This window comes from Mandrillus leucophaeus, unplaced genomic scaffold, assembly GCF_000951045.1.
Source record: "Mandrillus leucophaeus isolate KB7577 unplaced genomic scaffold, Mleu.le_1.0 Scaffold59, whole genome shotgun sequence".
Lineage (NCBI taxonomy): Eukaryota > Metazoa > Chordata > Mammalia > Primates > Cercopithecidae > Mandrillus > Mandrillus leucophaeus.
Window position 1 is genome coordinate 3,364,864 of NW_012106363.1, and position 24,668 is coordinate 3,389,531.

A 24,668-nucleotide genomic window follows, 5' to 3' on the forward strand; every position below is an offset into this window, starting at 1 on the left:
ATCTCAGTGGTCGCGGAAGGTGACGTGGACACGGAAGTGGTCGTCGTCGCGGCACCGGTGGGAGCTAGGCACGGGGCTCGGAGTGCGGCCGGCAGGCGGACGGGCGGAGGCGGTCTCGCACCGGCGGCGACGGAGGGCTCAGGCGTCGTTGTTTGGGTGGGGGGCCGCTGAACTGACAAGCAGCATTTCAGCTCCTTTCACCCGCCAGTCGGAACCCCCGAGCCGGGGCCCGCTCAGCCGGCGTTACCATGACCAAGGCCGGTAGCAAGGGCGGGAACCTCCGCGACAAGCTGGACGGCAACGAACTGGACCTGAGCCTCAGCGACTTGAATGAAGTCCCGGTGAAGGAGCTGGTCAGTATCGTCCCGCGAGACCCAGGCGCCCACCTTCGCCTGGCCCTGGCGCCTGTGTGGGCCACCTACTTTCCGAAGCATCAGTTTCCTTTTCTTTAAAAAAAAAAAGCGGGGTGGTGGGACTAAGTCCCCTGGGAGGCCGCGTCCAGCCCAAGGTTCTTCCCGGGATGTACACGTGTCACTTTGGCGCAGTTCCAGAGCATAGGGAAGATCTGCTTCTCTGGCCCTAGACTTTTTACAGGCCAAGAAACGAATCTGCCACCTTTGGGGGACTTTCACAGCGCCCAGCTCCATGCCCGACCCAGAGTAGGAGCCCACGGAGCAGTTACTGGATGTATTCAAGAATGAATGAGTGACTCGTTCCGGGGGAGTAGGCCTCCTGGTAGACCTGGGTGTGGCCCAGAACCTGGCTCTTCTAGGAAGCTGGCAATTCCAGCTGGCTCTCCGAGCCCTGAGGCAGCCTACCTCGAAGAAACTAAAGTCTCCCCCCAGCTTGGCTGGTAAAGTCTCATCCCAATTCCACTGAAACTGGCGGGAGTCTCCTTTGCCCCTCTCTCCCCCAACCTTTCTCCTGTAAACTGAGGCTTAGGGCTCCAGGAAGATTAGGCATCTAGTTTTGTCAACGTGGAACTAGTTCCCACATCCCTGCTTTTCTCACTCCGTTCCCCCTTCCACCCCCGCCAACGCCCTACTAGACTCACTTTGGGTGACCCGCACTTTGCTTTCTTACGTTGATAAATTACATTTGCCTTGGGCCCTGGGCCCAGTCTGTCTTCCACAGTGGACGGGTATGGCGATGCTTAGAACCGGGTTTCCAGCCCCTCCCAGCTCCATTGCTTAATAGCTGAGTGCCCTTGGCAAGCTAGTTAGACTTTATGCTTAGATCTCCTCATTTATACAATGGTGATAATAGTTTCCATCTCATACGCTTAATGCGAGGTTAAATACCATTGTAATGGAAAATGCTTGGAAGGTGCAAATACTGATACTCGTAGCTGGTATTGTGGTTTTTCCCACTGTAGTATTTAAAACTGTTTTAGGTGGTCAAACGTCACTTTACGACTTTGTGACAGAAAGTGCAGTTTGCCAGAGGATCCTTAACTGAATATTTGCCTTTTTTTCTACCCCAGGAAGATAGATGGCCAGCCTTATTTCAACCTGCCCTAGGACTGCTCTCTGAAACCATGTACTCCAGGCATCTGAACAGCCCAGCATTAACCTTAGGGAGAAAGTTTTGCTGAGCTTGTCCAGCCTGGACACCATGGGAAAATAGAGTGGGATGTGAGGGCCCTTTTTTTTTTTTTTTTTTTTTTTCCAGACGGAGTTTCGCTCTTGTTGCCCAGGCTGGAGTGCAATGGCGCGATCTCGGCTCACTGAAACCTCCGCCTCCTGGGTTCAAGCGATTCTCCTGCCTCAGCCTCCCGAGTAGCTGGGATTACAGACATGTGCCACCATGCCTGGCTAATTTTCTATTTTTAGTAGAGATGGGATTTCTCCGTGTTGGTCAGGCTGGTTTTGAATTCCTGACCTCAGGTAATTTGCCCACCTCGGCTTCCCAAAGTGCTGGGATTACAGGCGTGAGCCAATGTGCCGGGCAGGGCCTTGTTTTTTCACTCTGTCATTCGCTCTGCTACTTACTCGATCAGTCATGATTCAGGGAACATGTATGAATATTGAGTACTTGTTCTGAGGAAGGGCCTGAACTGGGGAGTATGGAAATTGCAAAGCTTTATTAGACACTGTCCCTGCCCCAAAACCTAATAAGAGGGACGCTGGGTAATATTTATTTTTAAAGTGCTAGGAATAATGTCTAAGAATCTAAATTTTGCTTTCCTTCCTTCCTTCCCTTTTTTTTTTTTTTTTTTGGAGATGGGGTCTCACTGTGTTGCCCAGCTGGCCTCAAACTCCTGGGCTCAAGCGATCCTCCTCTCTCAGCTTTCTGAGTAGCTGAGACTATGAGACTACAGATGTGAATCCCTGTGCCTCGCCTAAGGTTTCCCTTCTTGGATGTTGTACAGCCACGTCCCTTCTGTTTGCATTCTTCCTTAGATCGTGGTTGACTGGCTCATTTTTCCTCTTATTCCCAGGAATGTTACTCTTTACTGCCATTTTAAAAAGGCCTTTCCTAATCATGGGAACTTTCTCTGGAAAATGCTTCATTAACAGATGTCACTGAATTGTTCCAGGTGTTGGTCTGACAGGTTTTTCTCATCCTCTTTTACCTAGGCTGCTCTTCCAAAGGCCACCATCCTGGATCTGTCTTGTAATAAACTGACTACTCTACCGGTAAGACTGGCATGCAGCCATGACTCCTTCTGGTGCCTCGGATGCATCTCCTTCCTGTTTCGGGGGTGGATGGGGGGCGGGAGGGTGTCATAAGGCATAATTTCAGGATAGGCCTACAGGCAGGCTATAGCTAAATCTGAGTGTGTAGGGGAGGCATAGTGGAGTGGGGTGGTTAGTCTCAGTGGAAAAGGAATTGAGATGGAGGCCTCATTCTTCAGAACAGTGATAAAGTAAGGCCACAGAAAACTAGACTCAATAGGATGCTAAGTAACTTACTGGGCCCATCTTTTTTCTACATTATTTTATTCCTCTGAAAAATAGTTTACTTCCCTACTGCATAGAGGATGCGGAGACCATTTTGTAAGTTGCTCTGCATTCCAGGGAGAAAGCTGTGAACAGCTTCCTTGTGCATCTTTTGGTGGGGAGCAAGAAAGAATGTGATTTTATGGGACTACCTTATCATTATTCTCCCAAAGGACTTGAATTACTTGAGATTTGCTCAATTTGGTCAGCACATTCAGTCTATAATCAAATCCTTTTGATTTTTCTTGCACAACATCTGCTAGTTCTCTTTCTGCTCCACTTGTGTAGACAGTGGATTCATTCAGCCCCTCAGCCTCTCCGACGTAGCAGTGCTCCTGCACAGTCAGGCCTAAGTGGGCTATTGTTGCCTCTTCCACCCATCACTCTAGCCGTGCCACTCCTTGCTGTACTCCAGAGTAACTTCCTATTTGGCCCTGGCTGTGGCTCAGGGATCAAGTTCAGAAGTTGGCAATGTCCTCATTGGATCATTAGTCCACTCACCTCTCAGTATACTCCTAGGCCTTGCTCATTGTCCATGGTACCTTCCCACAGCTCATCAAAAACTGTTTCTAACATTCAAAAAGCATCTGAGATCCCACTTCTTCCAGAAAGTATTTTGTGTTGAATAAAAGAAGAATATGTTGGGAGCTGTGGTTCATGCCTATAATCCTGGTAACTCAGGAGGCTGAGGTAGGAGAGTCACTTAGCCCAGGAGTTTGAGACCAGCCTGGACAACATAGCAAGACCCCACCTCTAAAAAAATAAAAATAAAAGCAGGGTAGCAATTCCTTGCAGCCACACTTCTATTGTACGCTTTGCCAGATGGTCATTCAGCCAAGTGCACTTTTGAATCTGAGCTTGTTCTGTTGTCTGTACTGACAACTTCCATTTCACTCTGCACTGCAGATCCACTGGCATTTCCAAGTCCCTAGAGAGCACGAATAGTGCCTCATTAGCTGAAGTTGTACCATCGCTTTCAGATGAGTGCTTAGCAAAGGTTTAATGTCAGGGGGATGTTTTGACCTGTGTTGAGAAAGAGCCAGGACTTGGGTAGGCTGGGCCCCAGCCTGTTCAGTTAGTTATTCACAGAATGTCCGTTGAGCATCTGTGTTAAGTACTGTGCTAGGCGCTGCAAATAACAAGAATCAGACTGAGGACTCCAGGAGTGCCTGATCTTTTTAAAATGCATGAGCACACTGTTTTGACAGATCCTATCAATGGTGAGCATAGGGTGCTGTGGAAGGACAGAATGGGTCCCACACCACTCCAGGAGCAGTGTGGAGGGTGGGCTGGAGCAAGAACTGAGGATGAAGAAATAGTGTTTTGTGCCTACTTTGTGCTAAGCCCTTTTCCATACACATCTTGCTAATTATCACCAGGAATGGCAGGTGTTCTCTGCATTTTCATTTGAGGAAGAACGGCTGCTAACAGTAGAACCAGGATATTTGCAGGGGGTACCTCTGACTTGAGGGCTTCCAGACTGTTACAGCAAAGTGTGTGAGCCCAAGGCTTAGATGAGGAGTGTCCAGTCTTGTGGCTTCCCTGGGCCACATTGGAAGAAGAAGAGTTATCTTGGGCTACACATAAAATACACTGATGAGCTGAAAAAAAAACCTCGTAATGTTTTAAGAAAGGTTACAAATTTGTGTTGGGCCACATTTAAAGCTGTCGTGGCTTGTGTGTTGGACAAGCCTAGCTTAGTTTCTCTCTTTGGATCCTAGTCGGATTTCTGTGGCCTCACACACCTGGTGAAGCTAGACCTGAGTAAGAACAAGCTGCAGCAGCTGCCAGCAGACTTCGGCCGTCTGGTCAACCTCCAGCACCTGGATCTCCTCAACAACAGGCTGGTCACCTTGCCTGTCAGCTTTGCTCAGCTCAAGGTAACAATTCATGAACCAGTGTTTCATGGCCAGGTGTGGCAGAGAACTCAGGGACTCTGGAGCACGGCCCTGAGAAAGACTGACAGAAATACCCCCTTGTTGTCCTGCCTCAGATGGCGCTTCCTACAGGTGGAACACAGAGGGGCATTCTTCCTGCTCATTTTATTCCACCCTGAAGGTCTGTGTATGTGAACTTGGGCTTAACAAGCCTCTTTGCCCATTGCCCATCTCTTTAGAACCTGAAGTGGTTGGACCTGAAGGATAACCCCCTGGATCCTGTCCTGGCCAAGGTGGCAGGTGACTGCTTGGATGAGAAGCAGTGTAAGCAGTGTGCAAACAAGGTAAGCAGCAAGCTCCCAGTGGCGCCTTATATACTCCCCTGGGATTTCTCCTCCTCCTGTTTTTCCTTCCTAGGGCACCTGGAGCTTTGTGTGGAGTTAAGCATTCAGGTCCCAGTGAAATATGTCCATTATGAGCCTGTCAAGCAGAGACCTTTGTTTCTGCATTTACTTTATTTTTTTGTTTTTTATTTGTTTTGAGACAGAGTTGCTCTGTTGCCCAGGTTGAAGTGCAGTGGCACAATCTCAGCTCACTGCAGACTCCGCCTCCCAGGTTCAAGCGATTCTCCTGCCTCAGCCTCCCGAGTAGCTGAGATTACAGACACCTGCTACCATGCCCAGTTAATTTTTGTATTTTTTAGTAGACATGGGGTTTCGCCATGTTGGCCAGGCTGGGCTCGAACTCCTGACCTCAAATGATCCGCCCACTTTGGCCTTCCAAAGTGCTGGGATTACAGGTGTGAGCCACCGTGCCCGGCCTGCATTTACTTCACAAGTCGCAGAACAAGACTTCTCTACTGCAGTACTTCCTCTCTCAAGAAGCCAGGAGCTTGCATGATGCAGCATGACACTGTGTGGACAGTTGTTTTAACAGTACCAGGGGGTTAGGGGCCATGGCCTTTCTGAGGCACAGTCGTAGGAATGTTGATAATAAAAGTGATGATAAAGATGTTACAGCTGTAAGTTTATAGCTGTAAGCAGACACGTCCTGGGCAGACCTGGTATTTGATTACAGTTGAGTCATCTGACATAGGAGTGAGGAACTGAAAGCAGCATGCAAGACAACCATTGTCTGTGGTCAGTAGCCTGGAAGGTGTCGTACCCTGCCTATTAAGAATAGCATTATACCTATCTTAATAACTCCAACTATAGTCACTTTTTCCCTCCAGCTTTGGAACAGATTGCTGCTGCTTCAGCTGAGCACCAAATGACTGACTTGGCTATGTTTAAGGTGCATGTTGAACAAAAAAGACCTAACTTTAATTACTAGATTTCATGGGTGAATGATGAGTCTCTGCTGTCTCAAGTAGAGAGTAAGAGAGTAAGATACTTCTTACCATTAGCTCAGGGCTTCTTATATAATCTCATCATCTGTATCATCACTTATTATAATAAATCAAGTACAAAGTTAACACAACCAAGTAGCTAAGACAAGAGTTTTCCCTTAGATGAGAACAGTATAAATGATCAGTGAAATCCTCTTTTGAAAACTGGGTGCTGTAGGAGTGATGTCTGTTCTGAAAACTGACAGTAGCTACCATTGATTACTCTTTCCTTGTCCTGAATGCTTTCCATGCACCATCTCACAATCCTCAGAGCCCTGAGGAGTCAGCATTACTTTCATTTCTCTGACACAAGAAACCCTTAGCATATACATACCTTTCATTCATCCATCCGTCCATCCATTCAGTAGATGATATGTGGAACCATAGGAAATTGATGATATTCTACAGTTTTTGACATACAAAAATAATTTTTATTGAGTACAAAGGCCTTTTGTATTTGCATATGTCTTTCAGCCAAAGCTCCAGGCAACGTAGTGGATGTGGTAACTAAAGCCATGGTCCCTGGCACAGCTGTCCTGGAGCCGCAGCACACCTTTAGGCTTCGTAGGGAAATGGCCTGGGCTAGTCAGAATCAGGTCGCCTGTCTGCAGGAATTAGTTTAGGTCTTACTAGCTCTGTCCAGGTAGGACCTAAACCCTGGTGGGTATATGGGTTAGTCTTAATCAGCTTGGTACATATTAAAGCAACTTCTAAAAATGATTTGTTCAGTGTATTCATCAAGTGCTTACTGTATGCTGTGAACTAGGGTAGCTAGACAAAAATTTACCCTCCAGGAGTTCACAGACTCCAGACTATGAGAATCTGTCCCATTTCTGTATTGCCTGTGTTTTCAGATAATTAATTTTTTTTTTTTGAGACGGGGTCTTGCTCTGTCACCCAAGCTAGAGGGCAGTGGCACGCTCTCAGTTCACTGCAACCTACACCTCCCAGGTTCAAGCAGTTCTCCCACCTCACCTTCCTGAGTAGCTGGGATACCACCTCGGCTAATTTTTGCATTTTTAGTAGAGATAGGGTTTCACCATGTTGGTCAGACTGGTCTTGAACTCCTGATCTCAGGTGATCCACTCCCCTCACTCCTCTTCCTCAGCCAACACCCTGGACTCTCACTTTCCACACTCCCTGCATCATGGCAACGGGACCCATGACTTCTCCACTGCCTGAATGCCCTGAGCCCTAACTCTGGGTCCAGACCTGATTTCTTTTCTTTCTTTTCTTTTTTTTTTTTTCTTTTTTTTTTGAGACAGAGTCTCGCTCTATTGCCCAGGCTGGAGTGCAGTGGCACAATCTCGGCTCACTGCAACCTCCACCTCCTAGGTTCAAGAGATTCTCCTGCCTCAGCCTCCTGAGTAGCTGGGATTACAGGCGCACACCACTACGCCCAGCTAATTTTTGTATTTTTTAGTAGAGATGGAGTTTCACCATATCGGTCAGGCTGGTCTTGAACTCCTGAGCTCCAGCGATCTGCCCACCTTGGCCTCCCAAAGTGCTGGGATTACAGGCGTGAGCTACCGTGCCTGGCCCAAACCAGGCCCTTGAAAGGAGATCCTTTTGCTGGTCTGCTCCTGAATACTTCTTATGATGGGTGTGTGCTTGTCTGGAGGTATGCCTGTCTGGAGTTTTCTAGAAATAAGAATTAAATATGAATATACATGTCTGTCTCATGGGCATGCATATTCAAATGTAATTGTTAAGTGCAGTAGTAAAACAAGACCCTTTTGCTAGTATTTGGGTTTTCTTCTTTTTTTCTTACGTGGTAAAAATAATAAGCAACAGTACTTATTGAGCACATATAATGTCAGAGATTATACAAGGCAGCCAATACAAGTTATATTATTTATTCTTCACAACACTCCATAGAGGTGTATCTTATCTCTGTTTTCTAGATCAGAAAATTGACTCAGAAAGGTTAAGTCACTTGCCAAGGTTATACAATAAGGGGTAGTCAGGATTGCGTTGGGCTCCAAGCTTACACTCTGTCCCCTACAGCCGAAGAATACCAGCTTAAAAAAAATACAAACAGAAAAGGTCTTTACCTACCCCACACACCATAGCGAGAATCATTGCGATTGTGTGGTTAGAGGTCATCCATGAGCGAGTTGATAGGGATCTGGGGAGCTCAGAGTGCCGAGTACAAGTGTGCTGTGTGTAGGCTTCTCTCGGAGCTTTCCTGTGCATGTGGTGAAAGTGTGTGGGACAAGCTCTGCCCTAGGAATGCAGGGGACTGTGCTCAGGTCTTAGCTGTGCTGCTTTCTGGCCATTAGCAGTGGACAAATCATCCTATGAGTCTTGGTTTTCTTCCTTTTGAAATGGGAATCAGCCATTCCTCATGTATGTATTGAATGCCTGCGATTAGCTAAACTCTGTGCTAAGCGTGCCCTGTGGGATACCTACAGACCAGACAGCGGTTCCTGCCATTAAGGAATCTGCCATCTTATGACCAAGCCAGATAGGCAGCAAGTGGTTACAGTGTCCTGTGTTGAATTCCACAGGAGTAGATGGAGTGGGACTTAAGGTAGCCAAAGCAGGGGCAGTCAGGAAGGCATGTTGGAGGAAATGCTGCCCCCAAGTTATTGTTGAGGGTCATATGGAATCATGCATGTGAGAGTGAGTGTAAATGGCAGAACTTTTTACAGATTCAAGTTGGCATTGTGTTTCACTTTTTTCTGGCAGTTTTAATGACCTGGGCTCATATCACTCTTCTCCAACTAAGGTTGGCACAGTAATTTTAGGATACAAAGATACAATTAACTCCATTAGTTTGGTGGTGGTGGTGGTGATTGTTTTGAGATAGGGTCTCACTCTTCACCCAGGCTGGAGTGCCATGGCGTGACCACAGCTCACTGCAGCCTTGACCTTCTGGGTTCAAGTGATCCTCTCTCCTCGGCCTCCTAAGTAGCTGAGACTACAGGCATGTGCCACTGCACCTGGCAAATTTTTTACATTTTTCTGTAGAGACAGGGTCTCATTATGTTGCCGAGGCTTGTCTTGAACTCCTGGGCTCAAGCAATCCTTCCACCTCGGCTTCCCAAAGTGTTGGAGTTACAGGTGTGAGCCACCACATTCAGCCTAACTCTTTTAGTTCGACATTGCTATCATGATAATCTGGGAGCCTGAAAACAGTCTGTTTTGAGACTTCCCTGAGCAAACGTGACTGTGAAGAGCACTACTTTTCCTCCTTTCCTTTTGCAGGTGTTACAGCACATGAAGGCCGTGCAGGCGGATCAGGAGCGGGAGAGGCAGCGGCGGCTGGAAGTAGAACGTGGTAGGTGGCTGTCCCTCTTGTAGTTGTCTTTCAGGTCCTCATCCCAGCCAGTGGATTCTCATGCTTCAGGAGCTGGGATCCAGTAGAATAGTCATGAAGAGCAGTAATTGGGTGGTGGGGGGACAGTATTGTGGTGGATGGTATCATCTTTATCTGATGAATCTCTCTTCAGTCCTGGCTTCTCTGCTGAGCTCTAGAGGCAGTCAACTGCTTATATTTCATCTCTGCTTGGAGGGTTAATAGGCACTCATATGAAGTGTGGCTAAAAGAGATTCCTGATGGCCCTTCAGTCCCTCCTAGTGTTCCCTATAATAGGAAATCACTTTCCCTGTAGTTATTCAAGCCTGAAATAGGAAAGATGTTAATGACTCCTTTTTTTCTGTAATTCCCACATCCAGTTTGTCAGCAAGTCCTAGTGGGACTGTTTCTCCAGCTTCGGTGCCATCTCTGTAACCAGCCACCATTCTGGGACCACCACAATGCCTTCCAGCATATCTCCATGATGCTGCCATCTCCTTAAACTCAGTCTCTTCACAACAGTCCGGGAGATCTTTTTAAAACATAAATAATTATGCTGCTGCTCGCTTAAAACCCTCTGATGGCATCCCACTGAACTTAGAATGAAATCCAAACTCATTGACAAGGAAGGCCAGCAAAACCCACCTTGGCCCAAGCTTGCTTGCCTGCTCTCCACCGGCCTTGTTGCACACACGAATGAGACTGTGCCATTAATTTGAGCTTGAATACACCAACTGCAATCTCACTCAGGGGCTTTGCTGGGTTTCCTTTTCCCTTAGTCTCTATGTGCTGGCTTCATAATCCCACATCTCTGCTCAAATGTTGCCTTAGGTTAACTGTAACCCTTTTAGAACCACCAGACTAGAGTAGCCATTCTACCTTCACTTTGTCATACCCTGTGCTAGTTTCTTCTCTTTTTTTTTTTAATTATTTTTTGAGATGGAGTCTCACTCTGTTGCCCAGGCTGGAGTGCGGTGGCACGATCTCGGCTCACTGCAACCTCCACCTCCCAGATTCAAGCAATTCTCCTGCCTCAGCCTCCTAAGTAGCTGGGACTACAGGCGCCCCTCTGCTAGTTTCTTTAGGGCACAGATCACTGTCCTCTTTATATTCACCTGTTTATTGTCTCCTTTAGAAAGTAAATGATATAGGCACTGGAACGTGGCCTGTTTTCTTCATTGCTGCATCTCAAGCACTTAGAATAACCCCTGGCACATAGTAGGTCACTGGCTGGCCGATTTCTGAGCCCCTCGCTGGAGGACTCCTGTGGTTCAAGAAAGGATATGTACAGTAGTGATTACAGGCAGTCCCTGAGAGCACCATGCCAAGTTACAGCCATCCCTTATTACGCATGGCCACTGTGGCAAGGCAGGCCCATGTTTACTCAGAGCCCTGCTGCCTTCACCTCTCAGTGGCCCGTGTTCCCTAGAGGCTGGGTGGAGTGTGTTCTTGGCATTCTGGTGCCCAGCTGGAACTTGCAGCTTGTTTCTACATGGAGAAGCAGTGGAAAGCTACAGTATTTACAGTAGTACTATTCAGCTACATTATGGCTAACATGGGCTTTTAAGCCCTAAAAGGACATTTAACCATCATTTGTGGCATTCTGGCTTTGGAAAAATGTATTTCAGACTTCCAAATAACTAATTTGGAAATGCATTTTTAGAACCCAATAATTTGGAGGTTGTAATTTGGAAGTGTGTAAACATGCTTGAACTGTTGAGTAAATCTGAATGTGTTCCTGTGTTCAGTTCTCAGATTCATGAGTTCAAGTCTAGAGGCTACTCTGACAAACTATTAGGCTTATTTGTTTTTTAAGACTAGTCAAGTGCAGACTGGTCCTAGTGCAGTGGTGTTTACAACTAACTGATCACAACCAGTTAGAGATTTCTTTCTTCCTTCTCCACTCCCACTTCTTCACTTGACTAGCCTTTAAAAAAAAAAAAAAACAGAAAGCAGTCAGTGCAATAGTAAGAAGGTAGGTTCACTTTTTAAGAACAACATTGCCATTGTTACTTTTTTTATTTTCTTTGAGGCATGGTCTCACTATGTCACCCAGGCTGGAGTACAGTGGCACGATCACGGTTCACTGCAACCTCTACCTCCTGAGCTCAATCAATCCTCCCACCTCAGCCTCCCAGGTAGCTGGGACTACAGGCTTGCGCCAGCACACCCAGCTAATTTTTTTCTTTTTTTTTTTTTGTAGAGACAGTCTTGCTATGTTGCCCAGGCTGGTCTCGAACTCCTGGCCTCAAGTGATACTCCCAGCTTCACCTCCCAAAGTGCTAGGGTTATAGGCATGAGCTACTGTTCCTGGCCTCATTGTTTCTAACCCCAAACTTGAGTGCTCATTTTCTGTTCTCACTTGTGCCCCCATGCCACATTCATTTCTGAAGCTTGGGAAGATGGGAGTCCCATAGAAAACTGCCATGGCTTTTTCTCTGCATAGCTGAGTGCTAGAAGGCTATCAGTTGCTATGCCTTCTGAGTTAGTACCTAATTCTAGAGGAGCACCACTTATCCCTCACACTTTGCTTAGGTCCTCCTTGTTATTTTACCCTAATTTCTCTGCTGCTTGAGGAGAGGAACCTCGTAATCAGAATCCATTCAGCAAACCCTGAGAGCAGCTGCTTTTGGGGAGGGCTACTTCCAGGAGCAGAAAGATGACTGTTTCCTTTGAATATTTCTTATGTGAACCATGGCACCAGGGTAAAGGTGGCAGAATCTGTACTTTTAATCACTTGGGAAAGCAAACTGCTGGAGTGTTTGAGAGAGAAAAGTGAAATTTTGGTATATTTTGTTGTAGAGGCAGAGAAGAAGCGTGAGGCCAAGCAGCGAGCTAAGGAAGCTCAGGAGCGGGAACTGCGGAAGCGGGAGAAGGCGGAAGAGAAGGAGCGCCGGAGAAAGGAGTATGATGCCCTTAAAGCAGCCAAGCGGGAGCAGGAGAAGAAACCTAAGAAGGAAGCAAATCAGGCCCCGAGTAAGTTTTCTGCCTGTTGTAAGGTTCCAGCAGGGGTACAGTGGAGACACTCATGTTTCCAGGCATAGATGACTGGGTGAGCAGGCCTGCACACCTTAGTCAGATACATTACTGTCTAAAGCTTGGGAGTGGATGAGAGGTTTGGTGCCAGGGAACGGGGGGCTCTCCTAGGGAGCTAGTGCCCAGCTTGCTTGTTTCTCCAGTGCCCACATACTTCTGTGCGGGTGTTTTGATCAGATATGTCTTGGAGCATTCCCGGAACAGAGTCTCACCTTTTTTTAGAGGTGAGGTTCTAAAATCATTAAGAAATGTAAAAATCACACACGGTCAAGTTTACTTTTTTTTTTTCCTCGAGACAAGAGTTTCACTCTTGTTGCCCAGGCTGGAGTGCAATGGCATGATCTCGGCTTACTGCAACCTCCACCTCCCAGGTTCAAGAGATTCTCCTGCCTCAGCCTCCCAAGTAGCTGGGATTACAGGCATGCACCACCACACCTGGCTAATTTTGTATTTTTAGTAGCGATGGGGTTTCTCCATGTTGGTCAGGCTGGTCTCAAACTCTCAACCTCAGGCGGCCTCCCCAAGTGCTGGGATTACAGGTGTGAACCACTGTGCCCAGCAAGTTTACTCTTAAAAGTGCCTTACAGTCAGGTTCTGTGGCTCAGGCCTTTAATCCCAGTGCTTTGGGAGGCTAAGGTGAGATCACTTGAGCCCAGGAGTTTGAGACCAGCCTGGGCAACACAGAGAGACTCTGTCTCTACATAAATTTAAAAATTAGCCAAGTGTAGTGGCACACACCTGTGGTCCCAGCTACTTGGGAGGCTGAAGCAGGAGGATCATTCAAGACCAGCCTGGGCGACAGTGAGACCCCTCTCTGCTTGAACACGAGAGGTGTCATTTTCCCTGCATTCAGGGAGGCATATTGTATAGAAAACACATCTTTGTGTTTTACCTGAATATGTCTGGTTGAATTTCGTTAGTGATGTGACTCCATATGCTGCAGAGGATCAGATACCCTCTGGGTGAAAAGGGACCCCTGAGGGAGAGGCAGGTGAGGGAAGGAGCTCTGTACAGAGAGTGGAGGCCTGTGGCCCTACCCCTACTCACCCTTGTCTTGAGCAGCACAGGACCACAGGCCTCCACCCTCCTGATCTCACTGGTTTTTAATTTCCTTGTTGAAAACGAAGATCATACAGGGTAGTAATAAGGATTAAATGAGGAAGCAGGGTCATGCAGTTCCTGGCATTGTGGATGCTCAGTCAAGTTTTTTAAAATTTTGTCTAAAAATCTCAAAACCAATTTTTTTCTAATTAAAAATGTAATATATGTTCATTGCAAAGAATTGAGAAAAGATATCTATCTATCTAGATACATATATCAGAAAATGGCAACCACCTGTACTCCCCCATTCCCAGCAATCATCACTGCTTACAATATGGTGTATTACCTTTTGGGCTTTCTTTTTATATACACATTATACCATAATGACAATAATGATAAATCCTGACCCTGCTTCCCCAAGTGGACAGTACTCTGTCAGCGCTGGGTGCCTTCTGATAAGCCCCTCCCTCTGCGATCCCAAGAGGTGTGGATCACCATGTTACCAAGGAGAACTTAGGACCCTGAGGGCTGTGAGCTACACGAGACACACAGAATGAGTCCAGTTTCAAATCCACCCCCTCAAGATCCAAGGGAAAAGATGTTTCTGTTTCGGTCTCTGGAGACATTTTTTGTCTTCAAGTCCTGGAGAGTTTTTGCTTGAGGAAGGGATGTAGGTAGATCTGTACGGAGGAGACTAGCAGAGATTGGTATAGAGTGGGTCTCCTCTGACTGAACTTGTTTTGTGTACTGTTACTGTTCCTCCAGAATCTAAGTCCGGCTCCCGTCCCCGCAAGCCACCACCCCGGAAGCACACTCGTTCCTGGGCTGTGCTGAAGCTGCTGCTGCTGCTGCTGCTATTTGGTGTGGCGGGAGGGCTGGTTGCTTGTCGGGTGACAGAGCTACAGCAGCAGCCCCTCTGCACCAGCGTGAACACCATCTATGACAATGCAGTCCAGGGTCTACGCCGCCATGAGATCCTCCAGTGGGTCCTCCAGACCGACTCTCAGCAGTGAGCTTGTCCCCAGCACCTGCTGCCTCCCAGCCTTGGAGTTTGGATTCCTATGGAATTGGGTTCTGCTGGACACAACCTCTTTTTAGCATCAGACCTACCTGCCATCATCAAATGGCTGCAGATTGGGTACATGAGACCTCCTCTTTGTAGGACTTCTTCGTTCCTTAGTCAGGGTTCCCTGGTGGAATGAGGAGAAATGGGAGGTGGCGGCGGGGGAGCAGTTACCTGCATGCCTAAAGGAGTAGGCTTGGGGGTGGGGAGAGAGAAAACATAGCCTTTTCTAGTTGTTATACAAAGCTATGTAAAGGCAAGGCTCGTTTCTACTAAATGGTCAGCTGTCACTACATTTATACTTTTGTATGCCACAAACCCTTTCTTTCATGCCTCCCTGGGGAATCAGGGCAGATCAGGAGGAAGTTTTTGGGGACTAAAACACCACACTCAGTAAATCCAGTCTAAATTAGGGGGTAGGGGTATTCCTGTTTTCTTCAGGACCTCAGAAGATATAAGCATTTTAGCAGCCACACAAAATCTGTGGCTATGAAAGGGACTTCATGACCATCCAGTCCAATATAACACTTGCAGACAGAGAAACAGGTCTTCCATGACTTGCCTAGTCTCCCAGCTAGTTTGAGGCAAAACTGGATTCCCACTCTGGTATTCTTTTTTCCCTTTACATCATTTTCCCTCCTTTATAATGTCCTGAGAGACTAGAACTCACACCAGAATTGATCATTCCTCAGGCGAAGCATAGAATCTTTCATGGTAGACAGATTTCATGACTCAGAGATAGAAATCTCTTGCTATCATCAGGTCATGGCAGCTCCTGTGGAGTCCTGCCCAACTTATGTGGCTTCCATAAAATGGCAACAGTCCAGGCTCCTTGCCTCAATTTTAGAGCATTAATTCCCTAATTGCCAGTAAGCAAGGAGGTGGATCTCTGCAAACCTACACTGTCTATGACAGCTCTAGTTGTATTTGGTGTGACTAAATACCTCAAAGGCAACCTGCTTTTGCAGGTTTTGAAGTGTCAGCTTCATAAGACACTGAGGTTTAGAATTGTTTGATTCTAGACCATAACTGAAGGGAATAAATGGAAACAGGAAATGAAGGGAAACAAGTAGCATCATGGAGCTGAAAAGTGGTGCATCACCCAATGACTAGCACAAACAAGGATCGCGCTGTCCATTCTCTTGTCTGCTACAGTAAGCATTTTCTTGCCTCCTTTGCTTCATCTTTTCACAACAGCTGGATAGAGGGATCAGAAATGACTGTGTCATGGTGCTCATTCACTGCAGACTCCCAGTTGCAAGTCCTTGGCTCCCCCCGGAGGGAGCAAGAATCTGTCATAATTCAGAGACAGAGGGCCTTTTAGCCCTAATGACCTTTTGCATGGGACTGCCACTTATGACTGTCCTGATATTGGAAGAAAGGACTTTGTTAATCTTCTCCCCCATAGCTCTGCTGCGTAGGTCTACACCTTACTCAGAATCACTACACATTCCTTTAGTCTTCCTCCAAGCTCCAGAGCCATTGGTACAAATGCTTTATTGAAACTAAATACATAATACATACAATGAAATGAAGACAATATAGAAGTCTGCATAGTCATCATAATCCCGTTCCTTGGCCGGTTGAGGCAGCTCAGTGGCTGAGCCCAGTCAAGCCAACCCACAGCTTCACTCACGACTTCCAAGATTTGATGCTAATTCTTTTGGATTTCTACAGTTATTAAATACGTGTCTGAGTGGACTGTCTTTGTTCCTTTGTGTTTTGAGGGTTGGCTGGGTAGGAGTGGGGGTGGTTTGTGACAGTGAATTTTTGCCAGGAGAGGAACATTAAATGCCAAAGGTAGATGGCAGTATTTCAGTCTCTGCCCCAGCTGACAGGCAGACCTTCACAAATAACAAGACCCAGGAAAGACTGGGCCTCACCTAGGCTTGTATTTCAGGAGGTGCTGCCAGTCTCTTCATTGCAGTCAGGCTCTGAGGTTGGGAAGGTGGAAGTTTCCAGCTTTTCATCCCATCCCGAGGGCTAGAATCAGTCAGCACTATCTAAAGAGAGATGTGGCTGTAAAGTGGTCATCTGAAGGTAGATACGCCTGGATAGCTCTGGTCCAACGCGGCGAGAAGTGGATGTCACACCTTCCCCACGGCGCACCTGTATGTCTGCGAGCAAATTCTGGCGTTCCCGCTCCGAAAAACACTGCCGATAAGCCTGGAAGTGGTACATGACCTCTTAATATGGTACCATCCACAGTGATCCCTTCTCCATGAGCATGGAGGGTTCTATGCTTGGCTTGGGGCATGAGAACCTGTCCTCCCTCCCTGGGTCAGCATTAGCAACTCTGATCTTAGCAGACCTGCACTGCTGACCTGTGAGGCCTTTGTGGGCCCTCAACAGTTGTCCATGGAAATCTGGAGGCTCACTGAACGCGCAGGCAATGGGCAGTGACCCCTGAGCCCTGGAGTGGCATACCTGTACCAGGAGCTGTGGGGAGGGATAGGCATCCACAACTGCACTGGCCGTTTCCAGGCTGACTCGGTTCAGCTGCTGAATCTGTCTCCTCCAGACCAGTGCGAGACCCCTGCCAGCACGGTCCACCTTCACCCCTCCAGCCCAGTCACTCTCCACACAGAAGGAGAAGGTAGTTTCATCTCGGAGTTTCCTGCAACAGCATAGTTGGAGAGCTGCAAGTTGCTCATTACTCTCTTACACCTGTTCTCTCAAGTGGCAACTGAAAAACCCACCCACTGACGTTGGAAGAGGTGGGCACCATGTTACATCTGGCCTTTTTGTGCCTTTGACAATTTGCTCACTTTGTTCCCAGGTATAGTGCCAGTTGCTAATTAATTTAAAAACTACGTCTAGTCCATTTTCGTAGAAGAAAAGGTACCAGATTCTTCGATATTTGGCAATCTGGAGTCTATTTCTGGTTCTTCTCACTGCTAGGACCTTAGACAAGTCAATCTCTTCAGGCCTCCGTCCCCTCAAGTATAAAATAAGGGACTTGGACTGGATTGTCTCTGAGGTCATTTACTTATTTTAAATTCTGACAATGAACACTCCTTGAACTAAGTAGGCTAAAAATTTCCTTTCGAGTGCTTATTACATTGTGATCTGACCTGTAATGAATCCTGGTAACTTGGCCTATGGTAACCTGGCCTATGATGTCAGCCTGTAGAACACATACTTACACATAAGCGAAAGCAGAATATTTGAAAAGGGGCTAGGCCTGAGGACTCTTCCCAAGAATCCCCAGCATGAGGTCAGCTCCTTCTGCCTCCAGCTTGAGAGACAATGGGCTGACTGCAGAGATGAGGGGAAAGGGACATTTGCTTTGACTGCAAGAGCCATGGTAAAGGACAAGGCCCAGCGTGGAGGCTGGACTTGCTGGGGTTACTCACTTGAAGGGCGTCTCAGCCACAGCCTTTGTGAATGCACATGTGAAGTCAGCCAGTTCTTTCCAGCTCTGCACAATTTGAGCCTGGGCTTCTGTGTGTAGCTGCAGATCCACCAATGCCTAGAAACCCAAAAGCAACGATGGACGGGAGGGGTAGAGAGAGACTAGCTGCAAGTCACTGTCCACTAAAGCCACACCACAGCCCCTTGGCTCCCTGTTTGGCACCTTTTCTCTTTCTCAGTGCCAAGACAGAAAGCAGTATGCAGCAGGCATTTTATTCTTTATCAATAGGAAGTCTTAGGTGACCAGTGAGTACCCAGCCCAATTCAGGCAACAGGACGTTCTTACCTCTTCAGCGTCTACCCTGGATACCATGGACCCTATGCTGGCCTCTGGTTGTTTCTGTTGCTTCTCCTTGGTCTGTTTATTTGTTCCCCGTTTCCCTCTGCTTGGAGGATTCTGAGTGCTGGTGCAGGGGAGGAAATCAAAGGACAGCAGCTCCAGGCTGAAGTCAGGCAGAAGATGCGGAAGAAGACTGGACCAGAGCATCCCCCCGGGCTTGTTAGAGACAGACTACCTTGCAGAGTGACCTACATCTGCGAAGAATAAACTCACCCCTCTTGGCCCAAGAGCTGCCCCTTTTAACATGAAATCACCAGGGCAAATCCAAACCTGAAGCATTTCTCCTGATCCACAATCACCAGTGACAGAGCTTTCCCTGCTGTCCTTGCTGTGATGTCAGTTACAAAGCCCTGAAACGTTTCCTTCCCTTTCATAGTGCTGTCCAGGCTTCCCTGCATGAAGGGGCAGAAACTGCATTAATACTTGCTTCCTAATAAGAGTCAGCCCTCTGTTCCATGTCCTCCCACCCTCTGGCTTGGCTCACCTGCTTTCCATTGTAGATCATGGACACAAATGTCTCTGCCCGGAGCAGCACCAGGACTGTTGGCTCCTCTACCCAGTCCTCTCCGTCCTGCCAAAGTACCCGGAACACAGCCCAGGGACGGAGGTCAGCAGGTAATGAGCACCTGTGAGAGTGGCCCAGGTCTTCTGGGTGAATGAACTAACTCCCACCCCTTATGCATTATCCCTCTGGAATGAAGTCACTGTGGCAAGAAACAGTGTTGCTATCCCTCCCAGCCCTCAATTGTTCAGTCTTGGTGCCCTGCATCTCAGAGACAGTGAATAAGAATAGAACATAGCAGCCGGGCGTGGTGGCTCACGCCTGTAATCCCAGCACTTTGGGAGGCCGAGGTGGGCAGATCATGAGGTCAGGAGTTCGAGACCAGCCTGACCAACACAGTGAAATCCCATCTCTACTAAAAATACAAAAATTAGCTGGGTGTGGTGGCACATGCCTATAATCCCAGCTATTCGGGAGGCTGAGGCAGGAGAATTGCTTGAAACTGGGAGGCGGAGGTTGCAGTGAGCCGAGATCACACTATTGCACTCCAACCTGGCAACAGAGCTAGACTCCGTCTTAAAAAAAAAAAAAAAAAAAAACACAGCAGGCCAGGCACAGTGGTTCACACCTGTAATCCCAGCACTTTGGGAGGGCTAGGTGGGCGGATCACCTGAGGTCAGGAGTTTGAGACCAGCTTGGCCAACATGGTGAAACCCTGTCTCTACTAAAAATACAAAAAAATTAGCTAGGCGTGGTGGTGCATGCCTGTAATCTCAGGTACTCGGGAGGCTGAGGCAGAAGAATCACTAGAACCCAGATGGTGGAGGTTGCAGTGAGCCGAGACCACGCCATTGCACCCTAGCCTGGGCAGCAGGGTGAAACTCTGTCTCAAAAAAAAAAAAAAAAAAAAAAAAAAGGAGAAAGGAACATAGCAAGTTGAAAGGGGCTGGGGCCAATTTGTTCTGTACATTTTGAATAGGGGAATGGAGGAAAGGGAAACTCTTCCAAAGGATTTAGTACAAGTAAATGACTCTGGCTTTGAAGGCAGATGCTGTGAGCTGAGTGGCCCTTACAAACATGTAAGTTCTTTTGTGACAAAGACAAGAATCACAAGGGAAACTTCAGTCCATGAGAGCACCTCCTGTTTGTCACAGGTAGGGCATAATCAAAGTCAAGAATGCCTCCAGGCCAACAATCCTCCAGCAGTACAGTGTTATGGAGTAATTGGGGAGCAGGACTTTTATAGAAAGTTTTCTGATTGGGTCCCTATAAGCAAAGCAAGACCTATAGGTCGGGGGAGCTCTGGGTTCTCATTCCCATTGTGATCCTCAATAAGGCTTTTAACTTTTCTGGGCCCCAGTTTCCGCACCTGTGATGTGGGGAGAAGTCCTACCCTGTAGGATGACTGACAGAAACACAAGAGAGAATGTGGGAGTGCCTTGAGAGGGTAAGCTGCTCTATGAATATAAAGGCTTACTAATACCCCCAGAGTAAAAAGTGTGGGGAACTGTCCTGTGTCACTGAGAAAGTTATCAGATCCAAAAAAGAAATCAAAGAGAGGAAAAAATACTTTTTTTTTTTTTCTTTTTTCATACAAGATGCTTCTGGTGAGATAAAGAATCTTAGTGCCAGACAAGGTGGCTCACACTTGTAATCACAGCGTTTTGAGAGGCCAAGGCAGGCAGATTGCTTGAGCTCAGGAGTTCAAGACCGGCCTGGGTAACATGGCAAAACCGCGTCTCTACCAAATATACAAGCTCCACTCTACGATCTCTACAAAAAACACAGGGCCCACATGTCTTCTGGCTCCCAGCTGGGTGTCACCAGCGGGGAACGCGAGGAGAGGACTAGTGGGAAGGAGGAAAGTGAAGTCAGGGTATTTTTCCCCTGGCTCCCTCCCAGCGGGGTCACCTAAGGTTTGCCGTCCCCCTCTATGGCAGCTCATAGCTTCGCTCAAGGTGATCCTCTCTCCATGTCTCTCTCCTGGATTCTGTTAACCACTCCTTCCCCTCATCCCTTCAGGCATAGGGATGGTAACAGCTATGCCAATGGTTCTCAACCGGGGGTGATTTTTCCCCACAAATGACATCTGGCAATGTCTGCAGACATTTTTTATTGTCATGACTGAGAGGGGTACATTAGTAGATAGCGGCCAGGAATGCTGCTAAACATTTTGCACATCACAGGACAGCTCCCAAAACAAAGAATTCTCCAATCTAAAATGTCAATAATTCTGAGGTTGAAAAACCGTAAGTTGCGCTGTTATTACTGTGAGGTACCATGCTGTCACTAGTAGTTTCCTCGTACCCTGCCCATGCCTTGGCAAACAGTCCCTTTATTCAATCTTCCTTCAATTACCCTGAGTTGAATGTGCCATCTCTCTTCCTGCTGGGGCCCTGACTGCTAAGTATCCTTTAAAATAAAAACATATTTATCCTGTAACTGCAAGGGGAGGAGGAGGAAATGTCAGCCAGAAAACCCCTACCTCAGACGGCCCAGCCCTTCTCCTCCAAGTGACACTGCAAGGCACGGCCTGCGCCTCAATCACACAGCGGCACTGCATGGACTGCAGTGCTCCCAGGAGCTGGCCCCCACCTTCCATCTGTAAAAGCACTGCAACAGATAGAAAAGGGACTGTCAGTGGGTGGTCCAGAAAGCAGATAACTCAGCACAGGACAAAGATACATGTGAGGACCTGGATCTAGCACCACAATGACGTGTTTTAAGCATTCCTCTGGCCTCTGGGCTTTCATCCTGGTAACCAGTGCTGCATTCTTTCTTTCCTGTCGTCTCAGGGTGCTTTCCTTCTGCCTTGCTTGTCTCTGCTGCCGGCATCCCTGTGAGCCTCTTCCCTGGACCTTCTGACTCTGCTTGGTTTTCTTCTGTGGTGGGAGGATATCAGAATTTGCTTTGGTTACTACCAAGCTGCTGCTCTGGCCAGGGCAGGTAGAGGGGTAGGCTGGAAGCTCACGGCATGGATCTAAGATCAGGTCCTTGTTATCTGCTGCACTCCTCTCTCGGGTATCATGGAGAGGAACTTCAGGGATCTTTGGAAAGGGCTGCTTTTTCCAGTCACATGATACACCTTCATTATTTTGATGATCCAAAACACTTTTAATTGGGGAGCTAGAGTCCTCAGGGCTCGGTTGCTTGTAGGTCAGAAACTTACATGTAAGCCTTTGAGCCAGAGGAATAAATTCTTCTTCATCTTCACTTTCACTGCTTAGCAACCTGACTGGCTGCGTTTGTGTGACAGTTTCAGCTGTGTCTGACACAGGTGGTGAAAGTAACCCTGGTGTTGGAGGACAGGAGGCTTCAGAATCTGAGATGTCAACCACTACAATCTTCTCCTCCCTCTCAGGCTGTCTCCTCTTTGTTGAAGATGGTTCCTTCTTCAGAAAGGCAAATGTTGGCAACTCCTCAGAGTCACTATCACCAGAATCTCGTGAGGGTGATGACTTCCTTAGAGCCATCAGTATGTGCTATCAAATAATTCCCTAAAAGGAAAAGAGACATACGACACAGACTAGAGCATTCAATTCAGTCCACCAGCTGTGTTCCATAGCCAGGCTTTATGACATAAATATAAGATACAGAGAATACAGAAACAGAGAAATATGACATGGTCCCAACACATTCAGTCTGGAACTCTAACTCTTGGTAATCTAACAGGAATCCTCCTCAAATTCTTTCCAGGTCAAGTTGAGGTATAAACAAAGTAGAGTTACCATTACAAAATTTTAATGGGGGGAGGTGGTAACAAGATTTAACACCTCCACCCCCTTGTTGATCTTCACATTTGAAATGGAGATGTCAAAAGTTATTCTTTTTTGAGATGGAGTCTCGCTCTGGCACTCAGGTTGGAGTGCAGTGGCACAATCTTGGCTCATTGCAACCTCACTCCCAGGTTCAAGCGATTCTCCTGCCTCAGCCTAGCTGGGATTACAGGCGCCCACCATCACGCCTGGCTAATTTTTTTATTTTTAGTAGAGACGGGTTTTCATTATGCTGGCCAGGCTAGTCTTTTTTTTTTTTTTTTTTTTTGAGACGGAGTCTCGCTCTGTCACCCAGGCTGGAGTGCAGTGGCCGGATCTCAGCTCACTGCAAGCTCCGCCTCCTGGGTTCACGCCATTCTCCTGCCTCAGCCTCCGGAGTAGCTGGGACTATAGGCGCCCGCCACCTCACCCGGCTAGTTTTTTGTATTTTTTAGTAGAGACGGGGTTTCACCATGTTAGCCAGGATGGTCTCGATCTCCTGACCTCGTGATCCGCCCGTCTCGGCCTCCCAAAGTGCTGGGATTACAGGCTTGAGCCACCGCGCCCGGCCGCCAGGCTAGTCTTGAACTCCTGAACTCAAGTAATCTGCCCGCCTTGGCCTCCCAAAGTGCTGAGATTACAGGCATGAACCACCACAGCTGGTCAAAAACTGTTCTTTTTAAAAATTGAGACATAGGCTGGGCATGGTAGCTCATGCCTATAATCCCAGCACTTTGGGAGGCCAAAGCAGAAGGATCACTTGAGTCCAGGAGTTCAAGAACAGCCTGGGCAACATAGTGAGAACTCGTCTCTACAAAAAAATACAAAAATTAGCTGGGTATGGTAGCTCACACCTGTAGTCCCAGATACTGAGGAGGCTGAGGTGGGAGGATCGCTTGCACCTGGGAGGTCAAGGCTGCAATGAGCTGTGATTGTACCACTGCACTCCAGCCTGGGTGACAGAGTGAGACCCTGCTTTAAAGAAAAATAAAAATAAAAATAGAGATATAATTTGCACAGCACAATATCCTTTTAAAAGTGTACATTCAGTAGTTTTTTAGTATATTCACAATGTTGTGCAACCATCATCACTATTTTCATCACCTCAAAAAGAATTCCTGCAGCCATTAAGCAGTCACTATCCATTCCCTCCCTCTCCCCAGCTCCTGGCAACCATACATCTGTCTCTATGCATTTGCCTGTTCTGGATATTTCATATAAATAGAATCAAACAATATGTGGCCTTTTGTGCCTTTTTTCACTCAGCATGTTTTCAAGGTTTATCTGTGATGTAGCCTGTATCAGTACTTAATTACTTTTCATGACTTAATAATATTCCATTGTACGGATACGCTACATTTTGTTTATCCATTTATCACTTGGACATTTAATTTGTTTCCATTTTTTTGGCTATTATGAATAATGCTGCTATGAACACTGATGTACTACTTTTTATGGAGGTATGTTTTCAAATCCCTTTCGTGTATATACTTAGGAGTAAAACTGCTGGGTCATATGCAAAGCTAATCATTCCTGGAACATTTACTAACACTGTAGGTATGACCCAGGAGGAGACATGTAACCTGCCTAGGCCTCAGTTTCTTCCTTAGTAAAACAGGGATGATAACAGCACCCATTTTATAAGGTGGTGAGAATTAAATAAAATAATGCATACACCGCGCTTAGTACAGCATCTAGCACACAGCTGGCTGAATAAACTAAGTTGAATGACTAGGGAGGGGGCCTCATCTCTGACCCTTCGCTGGGCCTCCGTTGACATCTGCAAATGAGGGGAGTGAGACAAGCGGGCCCCTGTCCGACAAGCTCTGCGCCTCTCAGGCTGGCGGTCCGCTGCAGAGGCTCCTGGACGCCCTAGCCACCAAGACTCTGCAGATAGGTGCTCAGGAGGGAAGTCCCGCCTAATCCGCTGGCCTGCAGCGGGGTACACTCACCTGCAACTTCTCCCGCCACTCTTTCAACTGCCACGCAGGGCCCGGAAGTAGATCTCCT

At 47.4% G+C, this 24,668-nt stretch overlaps 2 protein-coding genes across 3 annotated transcripts; one reads left to right on the top strand and one right to left on the bottom strand.

Annotated features, from left to right (window-relative positions):
• On the top strand, nt 1–16,348 carry LRRC59 (leucine rich repeat containing 59). Its single transcript, XM_011999263.1, has 7 exons — nt 1–353; nt 2,580–2,639; nt 4,664–4,822; nt 5,059–5,163; nt 9,417–9,489; nt 12,310–12,483; nt 14,350–16,348. Exons 1-7 carry the CDS (start codon nt 249–251, stop codon nt 14,595–14,597), a joined length of 924 nt encoding a protein of 307 aa, XP_011854653.1. The 5' UTR covers nt 1–248; the 3' UTR covers nt 14,598–16,348.
• On the bottom strand, nt 16,126–24,668 carry EME1 (essential meiotic structure-specific endonuclease 1). Of its 2 annotated transcripts, none has more exons than XM_011999262.1 (9): nt 24,611–24,668; nt 21,599–22,400; nt 21,389–21,516; nt 18,886–18,972; nt 18,672–18,793; nt 18,348–18,465; nt 18,004–18,119; nt 17,075–17,264; nt 16,126–16,813 (listed from the first exon to the last, which is right to left on the bottom strand). In XM_011999262.1, the coding sequence occupies exons 2-9, from the start codon at nt 22,374–22,376 to the stop codon at nt 16,637–16,639; spliced, it is 1,716 nt and encodes a 571-aa protein (XP_011854652.1). In that variant the 5' UTR covers nt 22,377–22,400; nt 24,611–24,668; the 3' UTR covers nt 16,126–16,636. The 2 variants fall into 2 exon arrangements, with proteins under 2 accessions (XP_011854652.1, XP_011854651.1); XM_011999261.1 differs by having other exon boundaries at nt 18,348–18,504.

What these genes read in the sequence shown, in the direction of transcription:
- EME1 (XM_011999261.1), bottom strand. Translation starts at nt 22,376, where the DNA reads ATGGCTCTAAGGAAGTCATCACCCTCACGAGATTCTGGTGATAGTGAC. An exon ending in GATCAGGAGAAATGCTTCAG is followed by an intron (nt 18,505 to 18,671) that starts GTTTGGATTTGC and finishes GCCTGACTTCAG; the next exon opens with CCTGGAGCTGCTGTCCTTTG. An exon ending in GTGGCTGAGACGCCCTTCAA is followed by an intron (nt 17,265 to 18,003) that starts GTGAGTAACCCC and finishes ATGCTGTTGCAG; the next exon opens with GAAACTCCGAGATGAAACTA.
- LRRC59 (XM_011999263.1), top strand. Translation starts at nt 249, where the DNA reads ATGACCAAGGCCGGTAGCAAGGGCGGGAACCTCCGCGACAAGCTGGAC. An exon ending in AAGTCCCGGTGAAGGAGCTG is followed by an intron (nt 354 to 2,579) that starts GTCAGTATCGTC and finishes TCTTTTACCTAG; the next exon opens with GCTGCTCTTCCAAAGGCCAC. An exon ending in GGAAGCAAATCAGGCCCCGA is followed by an intron (nt 12,484 to 14,349) that starts GTAAGTTTTCTG and finishes CTGTTCCTCCAG; the next exon opens with AATCTAAGTCCGGCTCCCGT.